This window comes from Acanthochromis polyacanthus, chromosome 19 (assembly GCF_021347895.1).
Source record: "Acanthochromis polyacanthus isolate Apoly-LR-REF ecotype Palm Island chromosome 19, KAUST_Apoly_ChrSc, whole genome shotgun sequence".
NCBI classification, from domain to species: Eukaryota; Metazoa; Chordata; class Actinopteri; family Pomacentridae; genus Acanthochromis; species Acanthochromis polyacanthus.
Genome location: NC_067131.1, coordinates 7,500,698 through 7,521,635, shown reverse-complemented (window position 1 = coordinate 7,521,635; position 20,938 = coordinate 7,500,698). Strand labels below are relative to the sequence as shown.

The following is a 20,938-nucleotide window of genomic DNA, read 5'->3' as shown; positions in this document are numbered from 1 at the left end:
CTTAAGAAGAGCCGTGACCTCTGCCCACACCTGTGTTGAATAAGACACACAAACACACTAACAAAACCTTCTGTTGTCACACTGGCTGAAGTTTATTTTCAAAAAAACAAATGCTACATTCATACACAGGCCTAATATAAATAGAACAATAATTTTATCACTTAGACATTCTTGGCTCCTAAAAGCAACATATTCTCAGTGCAAAATAGCTGAAGCATGCGTCCAATAATGGCAATTTGAGCAGTAAAGCAAAACAGAGAAATGACAACACATACAGGACAAATGAAAGGAAACAGCAACATAAGGTGTCTTAGAAAGGTGTTGAGGCACCCCATTGATTGTTCAACTTTGTAGGACTCTGACAAAGGGATTTATCACCATTATTCCCAAAGGATATTCCCTCGTTTCGTGTTCTGATGATGAGCACTGGCTAATACGTTGGTCCATATCAGATAAATGAAATTCAGTGACTCTTCCCACTAAGGATAAAAGTGGATCCATCAAAACCACAACATACCAGAAGCCATCAGATTCCCTCACAGTAGAATTAAATTGTTCAGGTTTTTCCTTTAATTTGTCACCTATTTGTATGCACGATAAAAAAAATGGAAGAAAAAGTGGGTGGATTCACTGCAGAGCTTTGGCTATTGCAGCTGCCAAGTGTTCAGCTGTTGGCTTTTCTGCTGCACAGGCAACACAAAGGCCTTCTGCGGTCATTGCATCTTGTGTAGTGGGTCCTATGGCTGCAAACTGGACACAAAGAAGTTAAAGTGAATATCAGAAGCACTGAATATGCATTATTAATAATTATGTGTGTAACCACGATGAGGCCGTACCTTTATTTGAGCGATCTGTTCACCCGACAGCCTTCGTACAACTTCGAGGCAAAACTTTACCCCTGACGGACTGAAGAAAGCTATGCTCGCTGGAGTGCCCTGAAAATGCACCAGCAAATGAACAGCTGCTACATTTGAAACAGCATACGAGAAATTAAAATGCAGTGGGACTGGAGTTTTACCTGCTCCGTGTAGTAGTTCTTTAGATTTTTCTCCAGATCGGGATGCTCAGCTGTCTGATAGACAGTCAGCGTCTCCAGGGGCACTCCTGGTAACAGATCCCCACAGTGATAAAGGTAATGCAATTATGATTTTATAATTAGTATAACCCCAAAGGGACTTTTATCACCTTGAGTTTTAATTGTGGGGCACAGTGGGGGGAAATGCTTACCGTTTTCCCTCAAAGCCGTGGGCAAGACTTCCCTTTTGATCGAGCCACAGGGGAAGAAAAGCGGTGGAATATTTGTGTCCTCGCCTATGACAGAAATTAAGCATGAGGTCACATGAGTTATCAGCACAATTCTTAAATTTTCTATTAAATTAAACTGTGAGGGATGTGAGACCATACAATCCCAGCATACGTTCAATGATGACACGTGACAGGACCTCTGCTGTCCCTGTGTCCTCTCCTAAAGGGTTCAGACCCAGACTTCGTACTGTAGAGGGCAAATAGAAAAAAAAAGGATTGAGAGTCATAACATCTTACTGAGCTAAAAGTGATTTCAGTTCCTTCAATTACTAAATAAACAACTCATAAAAACATCGACAGTAAAGACGTCAATTGTCATTGAAAAAACAGGGCAAAGCACATGTCAGGATGTTGTTGCACCTGCTTGTTTTCTAAACATCAAATACATTTACTGCATGTCACATCAAACTGTTAGCTGTTTATAACAAATGGCTAAAGGTAGTTTATCACTTCGCACACCTCTGTGACCGCCAGGTGTCCAACACACTCTGCTACAAAGACTTATAAAGAGGACGATGCACAAAGAAGGAATTTTCGAAAAATGGCTAAGTTTTTGATAGTGTTGTTTTACATCTTCTTACCATGTCAATATGGTGTCTTTTTTATATGAAGGAAGACAAATGGATGAAAGAAACAGTCAACAACAAGACTTGCTTCTTGAAACAGCAGTGCGCTCATCTCAAAACACAGAATCTGACATTGAGGGTTTCATGTAGCAAACCAAAGAAACAATCCTATTAACTGGCAGGGAGGAGCTTTCTGTAGAATTATCCTTCAGAATCACTTTCCATCATTTTAATAAGCAATATTACACTTATTTATTGAAATTGGCCTTTATCCCACGCGCTATCATCTAGGTTTTTAATGTGCATGCTCTTATTGCTTTTAATATGACTATTTATTTGTCTATTTACCTTTGAAACCGCTGTTGCTTTGTTTTCTCTCTTGTTGTTTTTAAAGGCTTATGTTGATTATTTTCATTGAGCACTATTTGACTTTGTGCTGTGAAAGATGCTATACACATAAAACTTAACATGACATTTCCAAGCCACATGGATAAATTAGTCCAACCTTACAACTTTCTATTGTGAAACATAGACTACTTTTACAGTGTTTAAGGAGAGCCATAGGTAAGCTGGTGTGCTCAAGCTGCAGTGAGAGAGCCATTTTAATGTGAGAGCAGATTATTTTCATGTCTAAAAAAAATCTAGATGATAAACAACTTGAACACAGAGATGAATTTTTCAGGATTTAGTCATTAACCACAGAGGGACTGTAAAGAGAGATATCCTAAAATGTGTGACACTGACTCACCTAATGCAGCAGTTGCCTTCCCAACCACATAGATGGACTTTTTGTTCCATTTGTCTTTCACCAACTTGTTCCATTCTAAATGAATAAGAATGTTACGTTTACCACACATGACATGACTAACAAACCTGACAATACTTCACATACATGCTTGTTCCATGAGATTAAGTTCACATTATCAATGACATACAGCAGTTTCTCTTACCTTCCCTTCTTTCTTCTGCTTCTAAGCACATCTTGACAGCCTCCACTGCTCTTGGACTGGTAAATATGAGGCCACCATGTTTCTCTGGTTGAAAAAGCTGAAACCGAAAAACATCTTAAGCAACAGAAAGAAGACACATGAAGCTATAAATATGAAGGTGACTGGAAGAATGGAACTTACCTTATCTGAAAAAGTGTTTAATGCGACAAACTTAAAAGACAGTACAGGAATAAGGGTTGCTTTATGTCCCTGCGATGCCAGCTCCTTTAGAATCAAAACAATAAGCTGATTGAGATAACTGCTGTGCTGACAAGAAAGTACACGTTTTAACATATTGGTAAGACTTTTGGATTTAGGGGAAGTACATCTACCTTAATGTAGGGATCCAGTCCAGACTCTCCATCTCTTGGCTCTTTGAGAAGTAGTACATTCATCTTCTCAGTGTCCTCAAATAGGAAAGCATACAATAGAACAAAACAAAGTGGAATATGAGCACTGAGGTCAAAAATTCTAAGCTAGGGAGGATAGTGGGTGTGAAGGCATGGGAAGCTAAGCTACACCCTAAAACTGTCACATGCAACCTGCTGATAACAACGTTGTTGAGTCACCACTATTAGGCTGTATGTGAACAGCAAAGAACAAAAAAGCCTTACCTTCCAGTTGAAACTTTATGTATGTAGCCAGCTAAACTTTATCTAGCTACTGTCCTCTAACGACAGTCTGTTATTGTTTACATTAGCAAGACACGGACTGTACACACATAGTGATGTGTGACAGATTAGCTACAATAAGACAGCTAACAATAGAACCAGTCCGTAATGTTTAGTGACACAAAGTGACTCGTGTATTTATCATGCATGATACAATGATATGAATTACAAAAGAAGGCGGAAACAGACACAAAATTGCATGAAATAGAGCTACCTTCAGCTGCTCACACAGACGGCATCATGCGCAGTTAAGAAGGGGAGACAAAGCAGAGTGTATTTGACAAAAATCGAATTATACGTACAACTATATGCATGTATGTTATTTGCCTCTAAAATACATATAAATATTTATCCTTTATCTCAGAAATAAGTGTTTCCCAGATTAGCGCAAAGCTTCGAGACAGTTTAAAAAACGTGCCATTCCCGTTTTATACAATGGTTTAATCCGTTTCACTCACAGGCGAAGAGCCGGCATTGGGGCTCCGATTGTCCCTACGGCAAGTGGGGGGCGAACTATAAGCGGAGCCAAGATGGAGTCATCAGAGCTTCAGTTTCCTACTTCGTGAACGTCGCCTTTACCCCCCTCCGCCACGCCCACTCAGTTGACACGTGTGTTTCATAGCAGCATGGCTTCATCGGCTAAAAGACGAGCAGTAGGTTTGGGTGAAAATCCCGAGGACAATGAAAACAGCTCAGACGAGAATCCAGAGGAGGATGAGGGCTCCGGGGAGGAGGACAGTGAGGCATCAGAGGAGGAAATCAATGAGGTAAAGGAATAAACAGTTCGTTTAATGTATGCTTGGCCTTGCTAGCATCCTCGTTAGCTAACTTATCTGTCGACAAATGTTATCGGAATACACGTTATTTATTGTTTTTGTCAGGCATGTTTGAAAGAATTAATGGTAGCTCTATTATTTAAACTGAAATTTCTTGTGCAGTGTTATATTAGTAATTTATTTTGACTGGTGTACTCTGTAATAACTTGACTGTAGAAGTAGCGTCACCATTGACAACAATAATAAAACCTGACGCAAAACTCCTTTTTTTGTCTCTTATGTGAACTACTCTGCTTTCTAAGGAGGTCGTTGTGGATTTTGAAGCACACACCATTTCACACAACGACTTCAACGGCGTAAAGAAACTGCTGCAACAGGTTTGTGACAGCATCTCTTATATTTATATGCTAAGTCTTTAGTGTTAGTGTTTTGCCACTGCCACTCTTATGTTTGGCCACAGGTCTTCCTGAAGGCTCATGTAAATACATCAGAGATGACAGACATCATCATCCAGCAGAATCATGTTGGGAGTGTCATCAAGGTGAGTAATTTAGTAGTTAAATACTTTACATTCAGGTGCTTTTTCAATCGTTTTAGCTCTTAAATGTTTTTATTTGTCTTTTTACTTTGCTCCAGCAAGCAGAGGTGCCAGAAGACAGTGATGATGATGATCCAGATGAAGTGTTCGGGTTCATCACAATGCTCAATCTTACAGAGAGAAAGGTAAGACCACTAATGGGTAAAAGTAGGTCTTTTGGTATAACAATAAAGCAACATGGGTCACACAAAATGAAGAATGGAGGACTGTAGAAGCTGTTCAAATACAAGAAATTAATGTAAACGAAAGAACTCTCCTATATATTGTATAATCACCAAAAAGGCAAGGAAGAAGTACTGCATAGACTAATTCAGTTGTTTAGGGTTGAGACAATGTAGGAAATTAAGTTTTTGTGAAGCTTTAAACTTTAAGTGAACTTGTCTGATGGTTTTGGCAGGGTGTACAGTGCGTGGAGGATGTGAAGGAGCTGATTGTGGATCAGTGTGAGAAGAACGCCACTCATAGTGTGACAGAACAGCTCGAGCAGATCCTCAATGACACCAGCAAACCTGTGGGGCTGCTGCTGAGCGAGCGATTCATCAATGTACCTCCACAGATTGCCCTTCCACTTCACAAACAGCTCCAGTGAGTTCTTACTTGGCCTACCGATTCCTTTTTCACCATTTTCTTAATTTATTTTGTGTATTGTTGTGGAAGTAAGAAGATATTGTCAGGATGACATTTGAGAACATTACTTTATATGTTTTTACATGTTTTTTAAAAATCACATTGACCTTTTTTAATCAAAATAAATATGAAATTAATCTGTTACCATCTTGTGTGATTTTTTTTTTTAATGTTTTTGTAATAGATGCTTGACTTGATGCTACTGAGTTAACAAATTATTTGGTTTGAATAGGAAAATGAAAACCATCCTTGTCTGCATTCAGTCAGTTTTTTTGAAAGTTTAAAAAAAAAAAAAAAAAAAGAACTGAATGCTGAATGTCCCTGAATGTCCTCCAGGGAAGAAATAGCTGAAGCTCAGAGGACAAATAAGCCCAGTGGGAGGTGTCACTACTGCCTCATGATCAGCAAGACCTGCAAGGAGGCAACCAAGACAATCCCAGCCAGAGGAGGAGCTCCCAAAGAGGAGTACATGTTTGTCAATGCAGAAGAGGAATTCTTTTATGAGGTAAAGTCACATGGATTCAAGCAGGGTGGAAGACTTTAACAAAACGTTTAATAATTTCCCTACTTACAATATCTGGATAACAATTACAGCTTACAAACTTTGTATTTTTTCTGCTATGTGATAACCAAGCCTCAGTGTATTTTGTCTTTATCTCTCTAGTGTAGGAAAAAAAGCTCTTAAGTTGTAACCCTTGTCTGTGTTCTTCTTCCAGCAAGCCATCATGAAGTTCCACTACTCAGTCCAGGAAGAGGCAGACTCCTGTTTGAGCGGCAGGTGGTCATTTGACGACGTCCCCATGAAGCCTTTCAGGACAGTGATGCTGATCCCCACAGACAGAATGCCCGCCATTATGGACAAACTCAAAGAATATCTAACTGTGTGAACCTCGTAATAAACAGAGACACCTGTACACACGTTGAAGAGTCCGAGGATCATGGAAATCCTTCAAATTACTCTACAGTTGGTCTAAGAGAAAATGTTTCGGTACCATCCGCAACAGCAGTACGTAGGGCTGTAGTCAACCAAAAATGTACCCACTTGTCAACCAATTGATGAGTTTCTCCTATGAAAGTAACACTGATGATTAAGTAATGAGAATTTGTTTGGATGAGTGCTAATCAACCAACTAATTGAGCAGATGACTTGGAGACTACAGCTCCAGTGGTGCTGTAAATGTGACATTTAGCATGCATCCCTTTTTTAGCCACGACTCCCGGGTCACTTCAGACAACGAAGAAGTAGATCACAACATACTGTACGATTGGCAACTGTTCCAGAATGTTACTATGTATAGAAATATAGCATTATGAATCAGTTTCTACAGATACTTTTACATTAAGTTGTAAAAATCAGTGATTTAAATTTCCACTTTGGGCAAAACGAGGTGGGAATGTCATTTTGGATTTTTCAAATGCAACCTTCACCTTAAAAGTAGATTTTCCTTGATATCACTGTTGACATTTATTTTCATAAACGTGTACAAAACTGCAGCTATAAAGGAGTAATAAAGTAATAATAGTTACTTGTTATAAAAGAAGCAAATTCTTGAATAATTGCTGAAGCACCATTCTCCCAGGCAGCTTCCACTTTCCTTACAAGAATTTGTCATTTTCTTGCAGTGATTTTTTAATAAATTATCCCTGTGCATGCTTTCACACGTGTTAGTTCATACATCTTTTAAACTAGATGCTCCTATATCACAGTAACCTGAAAAACAACAGCTTTGCATAAACAACAAGGAAACGGACACTGTGACAAGTGACTTTTCCAGCAGCTTATACTAGCATGTAAGTGCTAGTCTGCCTCAGTCTTTCTGGTGATGTGGACAATGATGTATGCTGGTGTTTTCTCCCTTTAAAATAGCACATCATCCTCTTGCAGCCCTTCTGCTGCTCATTAAAGTCTAAACTGTCAAGATATGATGGGGAGGGCAGAGTAAGGGTAAGTTGAGGGGGGGAAAAAAAACACTGACAGGGAAAATGTATCTTCTAGCACTAAAAGAAAACAAGGCTACATCTGTTGTCCACAACTGAAAAAAAGGTGATATATTTACTACTTTTTACATCATGTCGACTCACTGGACTCTTCACATGATTAAGTCATGCACATACAACCTTGAAAAACAGCTTTTAAGCTGTGTAATAAATATTTCAGTCTCTGGCTCGCGCTGACTACAAAAGATCTTACAAGCATTGTTGTGTTTGGATGCAAGCTAGATTTGTGATTTCACTTCACTGAATCACACATCTGTCATAACTTTGCGTCACTGCTGTGCAGCCGCTGTCATCGGCAGCAGCTCGAAGTTTCTTCTCCTTATTGGATGCCTCGGGGTCCAACATGTCTTGCAGTATGTCTTTGCTTTCACTAGGGGGCAGGTTGTAGAAGAAGTACAGTGGTGCCATTTGAATGAACCTGAAGCAGAAATGAGAGTACATGGAAAGTTAAAAAAGCAAAAACATGATACGTCAAAATATTTTTGTGCTACCGTGGGGATTTTAAGAGGATTAAAAAGATGCGAATTAAAATTAGATCAGATTGCTCGGTCTGAATGCAGCAAAAAGAGACAAAAACATGTTTGTGTCACCAGAGCATGGAAACCTAATCCACGAGAACTCATTTATAATCTGCTTGTACACATATCTGATGGGGAGCGGAGCAAGGAATCGACTTACACTTGAGGGGAAATTTCAGACACCGTTCTCATGCAGTTGTTTTCTGACAGAGTGTACTCGTTGAAAACAACCCACTCTGGAAGTCCCAGTTTGTGTGACTGAGCCCCATAGCTGGAGAGCGGGTGAACCTGGGCCATGTGCTTGTGTGTCAGAATGAAATAGTTTCCGGAGCCGTCCACATCACGAGCAATCTGGAGAAGGGCAATACACCAGAATATAACTGAAATGTGACTCACAAATTCACTAGTATTTTGTTTAGATCCACTATACCTGCATGAAGAATCCAGCCAGCAGCGCTCTCTTGATGTTGTGAGTGTTGGTCTTGGTTCCGAAGGAGGGTTCGGAAATGGGAAGCTCGATTCTGTTCAGAGTGTCGGTCAACTCTGATCTAATGGCGTCGGCTGTCTTCAGGGCGGAATAATCCAGAAAATAGTCCTGGCACCACTTTTCAACAGTCAAGTCTGGACAGAAACGTGTGACATAAGGTAAAGTTGCGTTTTATCACAGCACTGAACGTCTTTAAAGCTACATTTAAAACACTACTCAGCTTACTGATGCTCATAAAAGGTCTAATACAGTTAAATGAAACATTTTTAAAAGAAAAATTAGAAACTATAATTCAAGAATAGGATTTTTTAAGCCTTCAATGTCAGGAAAAATTAGTCTTTTAAAATTAACAAGTAATGACAAATATCCAGACTGACTCGATCCAAATGCATGTTAATTTATTTGCAATATTTTAGTTTTATTCTGTTTTATTCATTTTTTCTTTCCTTAATGTGAAGCACTTAGTCTTTTATAATGATCATACATAATTTTCTCATCATTTCTTATGTTTGTAGTCGTTCTAAAATGAAAAATATTATCTGCAAAACTGCCCTGCTAATAAACTGGCCTTTTTATGATTACGCTAGCTTCAGATATTCAAAAGCTTCATTTGCTCTGTAGTTTTTCCACAATAGAGAGCAGATCATGAAACATTTACATTTAAAAATGTAATCTTGCACTGAGAGGAGCTTGGTTCTGTTCACTGACTGCGTCTTACGTTGTTCTCTCTGGCTCTGTTTGAAGGCGTTGTAGATGTTGATGAGGGTGAAGTGGTCGCCTTCAGGGTGCTGGAACTTCCTGTGACACTGGATTGCCTCGGGGCTCATGCCAGCAGATGGCTCCAGGAAGGAGCTTGGCGCTAAAACACAAAACAAGAGAAACAACAAAAGGTCAACAACACCCAGACAAGCCACTCTCACCAGAGACCGTCTGGTTCAGCGTCTGAGGGGAAGCTGCAGAGGAGCCACAACAACAGCATCCACCTGGAGAAACCAACCAAAGCATCCTCACTCATTAGGAGGAGCTAATCTCTTTCTGATTAAAGAATGAAGCTGAACATACCTGACAACATGGCCGCTATCGTCAGCATCTCGCTCACGCAGTCAAACTCGCAGGATGCTAGCAGAGCTTTGGCCATCTGAGGGTCCAGAGGGATTTCAGACATTATGATGCCGATTTCAGACAAGTTGCCGTCGTCATCTAAAGCTGCGAGGTAATCCAGCTCCTCCAGCGCCTGCATGAGACCCTCAGGATCTGCCGCAAGGAACGAAATGGCACATTAAATGATTAATTTCTGTAAAAAAGTATTTGTTTTGCTTTTTGCTCACTGTATGTGCAGTAACTCCATACTAAAGGCCACATAGCAGTTTGTGGTTCACTGATAGTTAGTGGCATGAAGTCAGCATGTACAAAATGTTCCTGACTGTGGTGGCCCCCGATAGAAGCATAAAAAGTCACCAACATCAGCTTATGCCACCAGAATAATGTGAACAGCATGATGTGAAGAGACTTTCATGCCAAATTTTCCAAGAATTTAGAGATATTACAGTATATTTGGCCCGTACTTCCTATTCATTGTACTTGTCTGGCGCTGCCCTGAACAAGACGTGTTGTGTAACCGTTAATGAGCTGGCCTCTTTTAGCCCGCTCTGTTCATGTTTGGGCGGGTCAGATCCTGGACAATGGCTCGTAGCTGAGCTGTCAGCTCGGCTAAATCACGGACGACTGGGCCTGAACAGTTACAGCGAGGCAAATTCATCTGCACTTCCTCCAGTTCCCCAACCCCCCAAAAAATCCCACATACACCTCTTGGGCTGCGTGGGAGACAGAGATGTCACTTGTGGGAACTCTGCAACACAAAAATAAAACCGCTTGTTATCGTGAATCACGTTGCCATGGTAACAGGACACTTCACCTGGTCTGTCGATGAAATTGCACTGTCCCAGCCCGGCTATCTCCATCCGCTTTAGGAAAAGAACTGTCGGGGTGATGTTGGATTCCAGGATCTGTGGGGAGCTTTCTGCTGGGGTCGCTGCCGGATACAGGCAGAAACATTTACCTGGGAAAAAAAAAAATTCAGAAAAGATGAAAGCTTTAGCTGAAATTGATTAAGTTTAATCCTGGAAGGTTTTTTGGAAGTAAATTTGCAATGTCTTAGTCCGACTTGAAAACTACGAGAAAGAAAGGAAGTCTTTCATGTTTGTTTTCTCTGATGAGAAGCATCTGACTCAGCTGTAGATTACATAAAACCACCTTTCTAATCAAAGAGTTGCTATATTTTACCTGTTGGTCCAGACAGCTGCTTGCGTATGTCTGCTTGACACTGACTAATGGATTGAAGTACCTCTGAGTAAGCTCTTACTCTTGGATTGTACACCTACAGAAAAAAAGTTAAATCAAAATGGCAAGTTATATCATCAGAATGTTCATCTCAGGTTTTTGCGTCTTTCAGGAAATTACAATTCACCATTTTTTTCTGGACTCCTGTGTCAATAACAAAGTTGACCGACTCCGTGTCCCACCACACATCCTCCCCATGCTGGGTGGAGAGAAAAACCTTCCTGGACTTTATGGAGCCCGATTGCTCGGTCAGGACCGGCAATAGCCCTCCCGGGCCCGGACACAGGACTATGGGCACCAGTTGGTCCAGCTCCCCTCCCAGCCTGGTGCCTTCTCTCTGGAGAATGCTGGAGGCACAGTGGACCTCCTGCAGAAGAGAATACAAGCAAAGCAAAGTATTTGTTTAACCTCTGAACCCCCAAACCTACCAGTGGGGTTGAAAGGCAAGTTACATGATGCTAAATGGGGAAAAAAAAAACTTGGGATTTTCCAACTTTCCAATATGTCTTGACCTAAACACCTGTAAAATGCTGCTTCATCAGACAAATGAACCAAATCAAAGCTTAAATCATTGTAGCCCACAAAAAAAGTTTTATCCCAAGAGTCTTAGTTTCAATTTTTCAAAACAAGTGTTAGCCCTAAACAACTTCTGTAAAAAAACTAAAAATTCTGTGATTCTCAAAGCAACTGTGGACCCACCAGTGACTCATCTGTGACAAGTATTAATGTGACAAAAATTCTGTGAATGAGTTGAACTGCAGTCAGTGTACCCAGAACAGAGATGGTCATATGGAAACAAATTAAAATGGAAACTGTAAAATCTCTCAAGAATGTAAAGATACAGTATATATACATTTTTTCCAGTATTGTAATACCTGTCGGCACTTAGGAGGGGAAAAAAAACATGGAAAAAATACCGTCCATGCTAATTTTATCTTTTTTTTTCTCCTCAATTTTTGCAAAATAAGCAATCAAAGAAATTCTAATTTTTAGAAATATTATTGTACCTTTGCTATACATTTTTGAGGTTTCTCCATTTCTGACTATGGTTGTGCTGTTTCCATTTGGTTGCAGTGAAAAATGAGCCTACAGTGAGTAAAAATGTGACAGGAGCAAAAATCACCCAAAAACATCTTGGGGCTTAAAGTTTAAAACCAAATTACTGACAAGAATTTGCCCAATCAAACACAATGACTTCTGACCTCAGCTGAAGCAAAAAACACGACGACATCTCCGCCCTCTTTGGTTCGATGGATCTCCAGCACCAGCCTCAGCGCTGAGTAGAAGTAGTCCTTGTTGCTGCTGTTGCTGTGGACCACCTCAGCAGGACCCGAGGCCTCCAGACTGATGAGCGGGATGCTGCTGTAGTGTTTCAGCAGCTTGTCAGTCATGGGTGGGACGGTGAGCACCACCACTCTGAGCTCAGGCCTCTGCAGCAAGATGTCCTTGAGGAGACCCAGCAGTATATCGGTGCCAACTGTCCTCTCGTGGGCCTGGTCGATAACAATGACCCCGTAGTGCTCCAGGAAAGGGTCTGACATCATCTCTCTCAACAACATATCATCAGTGCAGTACCTGATAAAGTAATAAGAAGGGTTAATGGCAGATGTCACTTTTGCTGAACAGTGTCACAGATTACAAGTAGAGCATAATAGGTCAATTTCTCACTTTTTTGCTTGAGTCCGTCACTTAAAATTGCAATAACTGATTTTTGTTTTTGGCCTCTTGCTTGAAGCGAAAACCTCTAAAGTTTCAAGTGATATTATTTCAGTTGGTAGAGTGGATTTGGTGGAAAAGGTTACAATGTCTTACTTGGAGCTATGGTATACTGGTAAGACCAATTTTCACTCTCAACTTCATTTGATGTCTCTATAAACTCTACAAAAAGTCTGGTTCTGGAGCTGCGAAACGCTCCATGTTCACCACTTAGCTGCCAAATTTAGTGCTCAGCAGGTAGTGCAGTGTGAGGTTCCAGAGCTTTTTCCACTGAAAATAACTGCTTGCAGCCGCCAAAAATTGGTGACTGGAATGTCAAACTGCCATGTAATACATCGATACTATAAAAATATAGTATTATCCACTTTAAATGACTCGTATAATGCCAGACTGGGATGTAGAAGAAAAATAACTCAATGTAGTGAGTTAAAGTGCTTACCAAGTTAAATTCTAGTGTATTTTTGGAATACTGTGATGTTATGGCTTTACACAGCGGGCATTCCATCTCAAATTGCCAAATTTGTAGAACAACCATCTCCGATTTGCATAAAATATGGAAATGTATTAAGGTAGTCATAAAATTTTTGCTTCACGCATCAAATACTTTGACACACTTTCAGCATGTTTTCTCACACACCGAAATTTGACGCCTGTTTGAATGTCAATATCTCTAACTATTAATTATAAAATCCTGAAATTTTTACTACGACTTCTCTTCATGCCATTGATTCAGAATCTTCAATGTTGAACAAGTAGATCAAATAATGTCTAATTATGTGTGAGATGAAACTGAAAGTTGAAGCAGAAATTGAAGCCGTCTTGAAAATTTCCATCTTTGAGCAAATACTAATAAAAATTGATAATACAGATGGCAACTTGTGATATTTTTGGAACCATATGTAGTTGCCTGTTGCTATATTACAAAACAAATCATGTAGAATACTTTTAATATAAGAGTTTTTTTATTGAACTTGAATAAATGATTGCTTAAGTAGACTGCTTGATCAAAATATTGCAGAGTTTGGAGCTTAAAAATGGCAGAAAGGCAAATTTTGTTTGCAATGTACTTGATATATTCACGCAAAAAATTCAATTCTAAAGGTTTATAGTTTATTATGAATAAGCTTCAAGCAAATTAGAGATGATTAAGCACAAGAGTTCTGATGATTTGAGAAGGACCCCACAGGCTCGCTTTACATTAAGGACTGTTGTGAAAGTTTTGTGCATAAAGTGTAAAACAATGACAGAGCTTGAATATAAGCATTGTTTCCAAAGTGCAGTGCGTGGGGAAATGACCTAAAGAGACCAATTCTAGGTAAGTGATTAATTGTAGAGTCAACAGAAGGTCAGAATGAATGAAAAATGTTCATGATAAGCTTCCTAAGCAAAAGAATAATGCTTTCAGATAACTTACTTTGATTAAAAACTACAAACTCTAAAGATATATACAGTGAATGTTTGGCATTTTGACCCATAAATGACTGACAGTGTAGTTTTTGTATATAAAACTATAATAATATCACATGATAATTTCCTATGACTTGCTCATTTTATTTGAACTGAAGCAGGGGTATGCGTTTACCACCTGCAACACTCCTCCATGCATGAGTGAGGAGCACAGGAGAAGATGAAGAGTGACAGAAACAGTTTGTGGGTTCTAATGAAGCATCATTCTGCTGCCAGCTGTGAAACAGGCAGCATAAAAACTCATCAGCAAACCTCAAAACGGTGTCAGAGGAGCAGCAGGTCTCCAGAGGGATGGTGTAGCCCACTTCATGACCTATGTTGACATCCATTTCGTCAGCCACACGTAAGGCCAGATCCACAGCCTGCTGCTTGTTGGTCTGCGTGCACACCACCATCCCATGCTGGTACTGGGCCGACAGACAGAACTCTGCACACCACTGAGGGATCTGAAAGAAACAGAAACCACAGAAAGGTTGTTCACCTTTCACACTTCTTTATACGCCTTGACAGTGAACTGTGCTTCAGAGGCCCAACGCTGCATTAAACATTTAACAACGGATGTTTCCTCTCACATCCACTTTGTTTTCTCGGCAGTGATCGGCCTTTTAGGATTACAACCAACAGCTTTTGTTTTAAGCACACGGCAAAACAAACAGTGACAGGAGATATCCAATGGTATTATCGTTCATAATGCAAAATTGCTTTGGCAGCATGTGGAGGCTCCAGCGGATCAGGGCTTAGCAGCAGGAGGGCCCATAACACCCCTGCTGGAGCCTTTGTGCAGGCTGACGGTCAGGCAAGCAGGCAGGCAGGAGCTTGGACAGCCTCACGGTGACACAACAGCATCTGCTGAGCTGGGCAGCTTCTGTTCACACAAGTATGGCAGTGCTGGGCAACAAAAACACAACTGAAAAGGTAGAACTACACAATGAGAACAAGTGAAGGGGGGCAGGATTGTCAGTATCCTCTTGATTGAGAAAATAGGGAGAAATGTGGAATTTACAAATGCTGATTTTGTATTTAGAGATCAATCTAAAGGGAATGAAAGTGTCTCAGAGTAGAGAAGAGAGGGTAGAAGTAAAGAGAGACGAATTAGAGCTTCTACCTAAAGTTTTCAAAGCTTTAAAATCAGATTTCATGTATGTAGATGAACTTGGACATCTGCCTCTCCAAGCTGAATGTGAACTTATAATGAAATCGCTCTAAAAGTACTACTTCCAAGATATATCATCACATGCTATGTGTCCTTACCTGTGTACTTCTACCAGTCTTGGCTGTCCCAGACACAATAACCAGTTGATTTTCGGCCAAAACATCCTCAAACTGGCACCGGACCTTCCACACAGGCAGAGTTTTCCTCTCTTTCAGTAATTTGTAGTACCGTGAGGAAAAGGGCAATCCATCGAACCGATTCAGCTCCAGATCATCTCCAAAGCCAAATGAATCTTCTCCGGGACATTCTTCACTTTCAGGGTAAACTTCTGGCTCTGCTGAAGTCTTTTCCGCAGACATGACACATGTATATTTATCCAGACAAGCGCGCACAAAAGGTTTTCTTCCTTCTACCACCCAAGCCACAGGTCCATTCACTTCAGATCAACAACAGATTGATTCCGCCCAGTTTAAACAACACATTGTAGTGTCGACGAGTAGCTTCCAGTTTTGTTAAAGTTCTGTTTACTGAGCTGTGGAAGTTTGGAGACGTCCACTTGGAGCCTCGCGACGCGCAGTGCGCACCGGTGCGTAATTGTCCCCTCAGCGTGGCTCCACACGTGTTTTGATTTGCATCGAGCTTCACATTCAGCAGCGGGCAGTGGGCTGGAGCCTGTCATAATCCGAGGAATATTATCCAAGATATCACGTGTGAAGTAGTGAGGACGCTCAAGCTGCTCCCACCAGCGAGAATATCCTCGAAAAATATTCAGATTTTTTCACTGATGTCCTCAAGAAAGCTTATTTCTACCAATTGAAAATATATTTTTCCACTCAGAATTATGGCGATTTTAATTCTGTCCTTCATTTACATGAGACTTGCATTATGAAATCTTACAATATAACAAAGTTTGTACATTTTTGTAATATTAAAGTGGGAAAAACCAAAGTATAATTGAGTAATTGACTTCCACAAGTGGGAGACTGCTGACTAAGTGTTGTGTCCAGGGTTGAACTAGTTGAACTCTCACAAATTTACGAGAAAGTTTCCACAAGAGGGAGCTGTGCACTTAATACGAGTCCTGTTTCATTCTGCTTTAGCTGCTAAACATAAATAGAGATTGTTTCAGCATTTAGTCACAATGCATCAATAAGTATTAGGATCATTTACTCATTTAAGTAAAAGTACACAAGTATTGGCAGCAAAATGCAATTAATTCCCTCCGACTGATATATTATTCTATATGAAATCATTATATTTCTGAGGCATTGGTGTGTGAACAGCATGTTCCTGTAGCTGCTGCATGTGGAGCCAGTTTGAACTACTTTATATAGAGTTTTATATAGAAGGACAACAGATAAATCTAATGAGAGAGAAGACACAACATTCTGATCCCCCAAATCTATTTTGAATGTTTGGACTTTTTCCTAAACCTTTGGTTTTGATGAGTTTTTGAGTCATTTTTGTTGAATTGAAACCAAATGAGAAGTTTAGAGGAAAAAAAAACATCGCTGTTTGGTGAAGCTGTTAATAACTCACAGACAATAGAAATGTTACTTTGGCTATGTTTTGGTTTTTGTAAAAGGCCGAAGGTCAAAAAGGTTGGAAAACACTGGTTTAATCTTTAACAACGTGCTTCGTATATTATCTATTATGTTAAATCTTCTGAACCACAAGTCTGTGTTTGGACTTTGATTTTTTGGGGAGATATTGACTCATTTCCATTGAAATGAAGTAGGTAAGAAGTTTAGAGTGAAAAATCACTGCTTGGTGGAAAGATTAACAATTCATAGACATCTGAAATATCGCCTTGACTACATTTTGCTTTTAATAAGACGTCAGAAGTCAAAAAGATGGAAAAACACTTTGAATTTTTAACAAATGTACTTGTTATACTATCCATTATGTAAAATCTTCATGTTAAAAATAACCAAAACTGTCAAATAAATGTAGTGGAAAATGTAGAAAGAATGATATTTTCCTCTGAATAGCAGTGGATTGGAAGTATAAAGCACTATAAAATGCAAATACTCAAGTAAAATAGCTTAGAATTGCTCTTAATTACAGTATTTGAGTTTATTCACTTTGTTATTGTCCAACCAATGCGTGACAATGAGAAAAGTTCAATGATCTCAGATGTACTGTCTGATCGTAGCAAAACATAGATTACGTTATTATTCCAATCAGTATTTCAAATATTTGACCTAAACTTTACATTTAACTTCTTGTGTGGAGCCTCTTTCAGCAGTACTCTGTGTCCTTGTCACTGTGTGGATCTGTTTCAGTTTCAATTTTGCTGCACTGTTTATTGAATATCCTTTTAATCAAATACACACACTTGACTCCACCAAAAGCGAATCTTAATCAGCAACAGTGAGCACACAACCCCATAACTATATTGATTCAAGGGGTATTTTTATCCCCTACAAAGACCTTGTCAAATTGCTTTTTAGACAAAGGCTCAGGCTGGAAAAATAAGGTAAAGCTGTTACAGCTGCCTGTGGTAAACAGTTAAACCAACACGAAGCCTCAGACCTTCTCTGAAAATAAATACTGCTGCAAAATGTTAAATTACTCTTGTTACAGCGTTCAGTATTCAATTTTCTGGTTTGCAGTTTGGCTGAGGCATAAAAGAGGTGCCAGGGGCTCCTGACAGAAAGGTTATTTTTTGTAAATACTAAGCAATTGCGGCTTTAAAATTTGATACAGTATGAAATCTGCGTTTGTACCGAGTCGAGCTGCCGGAGTGCAAATGTCATTGTTTCGTGTGTGCCCGTAGAGCGTCTTTTCCATTTTACAGTAACAAAAAAAGCTCTTAACATTGAAATAATAATTGCTCCTCTCCTCAATAATTCACCTTTTCACATAAGACCACTCTCGCTATAAATATGCGCGCTGCAAAAATCAGTAATGCTCTTTTGTGTTTGAAAGACACTTTTACTAATACTGCTCGAGTGTTCAAAATACCATGAACAGACACTGACACTGTAAGAGGTTTTTTTTGTTTGTTTTTTTTACATATGATGTATCAAACAATCATCATTTTAAAAAAAAGCATTCTCCATGAAGTATGTGTTCACCTGTAACACAACATACGAGGAACGTACAGACATACAGACAGGTGACAGGCGGACTCAAATGCTGTCCATAAGTACAAGCATTGGAAAGGCAAAGTAAACAAAGCCATGAACGTAAAACTAGTGCATTATTATAAAGATAGCAGTATCAAAAAGTAACAAAAGTCTATCAGCTTTCAGCCGATGTATTTGTGAACCACAGCTGTGCTTAAAGGAAATGTTGCTCAATGTGAATCTATACATAGTGTTAACGGTAAAATGTTAATTCAATGAAAATTATAAAAACGCAGTTCATTTCCTCGTGTCCAATTAATGCAGAATGTTGCATCTGGCATATAGATTGGCTATTAAGATTGCCTTTTTTTTTTAAAAAGTAAAAAGATAAAAAAAAAAACTAGAAAATGAACAACTGCCACAAGAAATGTCATTTCCTGTCAGAAAAACACGATTTAAAATCCTCTTATGAGTACTGTAGCCAGACAGCGAGTGTTTACATGTGAGTACAGCTTTAAGAAAGTCCTCAGCGATTCCATGATTTAATCAGAGTCCTCGGTGTAAACAGGCGAAGAGGGGAAATACGGAGAACACGCATGACCTTTAGCAGAGCAAATATTTCCGAGAAGTTCTCCGAGGGATGAAAACTTCCTTCATCTCATTTTCAGATCTGTGTTCGGTTCATACCTCACATCCCTCAAGTAAGCTTCCTGGGTCTTGTTAATGAAAAGGAAATGGCAAACCAGTGGCATTTCACAATTCGGTTTGTTACCTTTCCGTAACGTTAATGAAAAACCAGCCTGATTGCAGAAGAAATCGCACAACCGATGCAGTGATACCACTTCTTTTTTTGAAAATCTTTCCTCTGTGGTTGTTTCAAGCCTCGTCAGACTGGCTCAAACTTGCTACCGAGAACATCACCCTTCAAGAAAATAAAGCCCCACAGGGTTCCGAAATGCTGTCTGAAGCTCTCATCTGTCATTGCACATTTAAATTCTCCATGTACAGAACAAAACTATAATGTGAAGAGTTCCCTTCATTAAAACACAAAAACATTCCTGCAATCGCAATTTCACAGATCGTGTTTGTTTTTTTTAAGTCTCCAGTCATTCTCCTTCATAAATCAGTTGATATGAAAAAATAAAAAGAGAAATTAAAACAGCTAATCAAAAAATTCAAAAGTTGCTACCGTGTAGTAAAAGTGTCTGGCACAGTGCACTGCGTGGCAATAAATACACAATATAAATACTTTACATGTACCTGAGCTCAGACTCGTAGCACCATTCAGAGACAGAGCACCAAAAGGGACACGGCAGATCTGCGGAGTCAAAAACTCGCAGAAGCCACCATCTTTTTTAAGGTTTTCAGAGTTTTCATAGTGCAAAAAATAGTTTTCCATGTGTGTTTTCATCACAACAATGTCCCTTGTGGCCAAAGTCTCAGCTGCTGTATTTGACGTTGGCGATTATGCAAGGCTTTGGTAGAGTTGGAGGCTGCTTGGGACTCGACCTAGAGGGACAAAGTGATGCAAATGCGTTAAGATAATCTTTTAGTGTTGCTTTTTTAACATATGTGGGGAATGTTAGGTAGGACTCACCTGTTGGGATGTGGGACGGGACGCAGCACTGGTCGGGGGATTGGTGCAGAAGGCCCCTGGATTACAGTGTGGCCCTGCACCACGGAGGGACTTCGCACCAGTCGAGAGCTCCTCGGATCTGCAGGTAGAGGTTTCTGAGGAGGACTGGGCTTCTCCAACTCCTGTTAAAGGACAAAAGCATGAAAATAATGACTGAGAATCTCCACCAGGTGGCACTCACAGTCAAAACATTAAAGCCCAGGTCTGGTTTTCTGGACACGAGGAGACTTCTGTCCAAGTAACAGTGATGAGAGCAGCCATCATGTGGTTTTAATCTTTGCTAGAAGACATGACAGACGTGTTCAGTCTCTGTTCACTTCCTCGTTTTCTCTCTGGAGAAAAGCTTCCACAAACGACACAGACAAAGGGCTGAACTTCTCACGTCACTCACACATGGAAACAGATCTGCACCATTGTATAGACCTGTAAGTACAGCTATTAGTTCATCACATTGACAGCTCATATTGTCTAGCAATGCAGCCAACTTGAGTACAAACAGTAGAGATGCAAAGGAAAAGGGTCTTTCTGATATGTGACATTCATTTAAGCAGAACCAAACAACCTTTAGTTCGTCCGAAGACTCGGCGACTGCATCATGAGAAGCTCTCCAGCTGGACGACGCTTCACTACCCCCAGCAGAGAGCTTTCCACTCATGACTTACGTCTTTTGTGAGCTTCTCTGAGCTGCCAAACAGCTGCTAAAGATACTGTCGGCGAAGCCCGCTGCCAACAGGAATCACTCAGACTTTCACACTTTGACACTAAACAGGAGCAGCTGAGGGAGCTGACTTCCTAAAGTCAAAACATTGCCAAGAGCTGCTGTGTTTCACCTGCCGAACAGGTGTTAAAACCAAGAAGCTCTGGCATCTATACTCCATATTCTACAGCAAAATCACAATCTATACTTTATAGAATACATATTTGCATTCATTTTTGTATCATATTCCTTAATGTTTGTGTCTCTGTGTGTTGTGTCTTATTAATGAGCAGCATTTGTCACCAACTTCCCCTACTAAGACA

At 39.9% G+C, this 20,938-nt stretch overlaps 4 protein-coding genes across 5 annotated transcripts in view; 1 reads left to right on the top strand and 3 right to left on the bottom strand.

The window, feature by feature from the left end:
* Positions 1-68: 68 nt before the first annotated feature.
* uros (uroporphyrinogen III synthase) lies at positions 69-3,880 on the bottom strand. 2 transcript variants are annotated; one of them, XM_022194185.2, is made up of 10 exons: positions 3,746-3,880; positions 3,193-3,267; positions 3,002-3,085; positions 2,822-2,918; positions 2,620-2,694; positions 1,418-1,492; positions 1,228-1,311; positions 1,019-1,104; positions 837-935; positions 69-750 (listed from the first exon to the last, which is right to left on the bottom strand). In XM_022194185.2, the coding sequence occupies exons 2-10, from the start codon at positions 3,253-3,255 to the stop codon at positions 628-630; spliced, it is 786 nt and encodes a 261-aa protein (XP_022049877.1). In that variant the 5' UTR covers positions 3,256-3,267; positions 3,746-3,880; the 3' UTR covers positions 69-627. The 2 variants fall into 2 exon arrangements, with proteins under 2 accessions (XP_022049877.1, XP_022049878.1); XM_022194186.2 differs by lacking the exon at positions 3,746-3,880 and adding an exon at positions 3,475-3,718.
* A 232-nt stretch (positions 3,881-4,112) lies between these two features.
* On the top strand, positions 4,113-7,191 carry bccip (BRCA2 and CDKN1A interacting protein). Its single transcript, XM_022194184.2, has 7 exons — positions 4,113-4,298; positions 4,610-4,684; positions 4,768-4,848; positions 4,944-5,030; positions 5,303-5,490; positions 5,869-6,037; positions 6,249-7,191. The coding sequence occupies exons 1-7, from the start codon at positions 4,158-4,160 to the stop codon at positions 6,417-6,419; spliced, it is 912 nt and encodes a 303-aa protein (XP_022049876.1). The 5' UTR covers positions 4,113-4,157; the 3' UTR covers positions 6,420-7,191.
* Positions 7,192-7,514: 323 nt separating this feature from the next.
* Positions 7,515-17,160, bottom strand: dhx32a (DEAH (Asp-Glu-Ala-His) box polypeptide 32a). The gene is made up of 11 exons (XM_022194187.2): positions 15,310-17,160; positions 14,311-14,504; positions 12,078-12,450; positions 11,003-11,242; positions 10,819-10,912; positions 10,451-10,594; positions 9,598-9,789; positions 9,254-9,394; positions 8,479-8,669; positions 8,209-8,399; positions 7,515-7,948 (listed from the first exon to the last, which is right to left on the bottom strand). The coding sequence occupies exons 1-11, from the start codon at positions 15,568-15,570 to the stop codon at positions 7,768-7,770; spliced, it is 2,202 nt and encodes a 733-aa protein (XP_022049879.1). The 5' UTR covers positions 15,571-17,160; the 3' UTR covers positions 7,515-7,767.
* Positions 17,161-18,672: 1,512 nt separating this feature from the next.
* LOC110951215 (disintegrin and metalloproteinase domain-containing protein 12) overlaps positions 18,673-20,938 on the bottom strand; it is an 82,800-nt gene continuing 80,534 nt past the window's right edge. The window contains exons 22-23 of the mRNA XM_022194183.2: positions 19,880-20,040; positions 18,673-19,791 (exon numbers count right to left, since the gene is read on the bottom strand). Of these exons, the coding sequence (XP_022049875.1) occupies positions 19,722-19,791; positions 19,880-20,040 (231 nt within the window). The 3' untranslated portion in view covers positions 18,673-19,721. The remainder of the gene's footprint in view (positions 19,792-19,879; positions 20,041-20,938) is intronic.

Bases quoted from the DNA above. Each gene is read 5' to 3' on its own strand.
- uros (XM_022194185.2), bottom strand. From the start codon at position 3,255: ATGAATGTACTACTTCTCAAAGAGCCAAGAGATGGAGAGTCTGGACTG. The intron at 2,695-2,821 runs GTAAGAGAAACT...TTATTCATTTAG, and splicing joins AGCAGAAGAAAGAAGGGAAG to AATGGAACAAGTTGGTGAAA. The intron at 1,105-1,227 runs GTAAGCATTTCC...ATCTGTTACCAG, and splicing joins CACGGCTTTGAGGGAAAACG to GAGTGCCCCTGGAGACGCTG.
- bccip (XM_022194184.2), top strand. From the start codon at position 4,158: ATGGCTTCATCGGCTAAAAGACGAGCAGTAGGTTTGGGTGAAAATCCC. The intron at 5,031-5,302 runs GTAAGACCACTA...TGGTTTTGGCAG, and splicing joins TCAATCTTACAGAGAGAAAG to GGTGTACAGTGCGTGGAGGA. The intron at 5,491-5,868 runs GTGAGTTCTTAC...AATGTCCTCCAG, and splicing joins CCACTTCACAAACAGCTCCA to GGAAGAAATAGCTGAAGCTC.
- dhx32a (XM_022194187.2), bottom strand. From the start codon at position 15,570: ATGTCTGCGGAAAAGACTTCAGCAGAGCCAGAAGTTTACCCTGAAAGT. The intron at 10,913-11,002 runs GTGAATTGTAAT...TTTTTTCTGTAG, and splicing joins CAGGAGTCCAGAAAAAAATG to GTGTACAATCCAAGAGTAAG. The intron at 9,790-10,450 runs GTGAAGTGTCCT...TCCTTGCGGCAG, and splicing joins CAATTTCATCGACAGACCAG to ATCCTGAGGGTCTCATGCAG.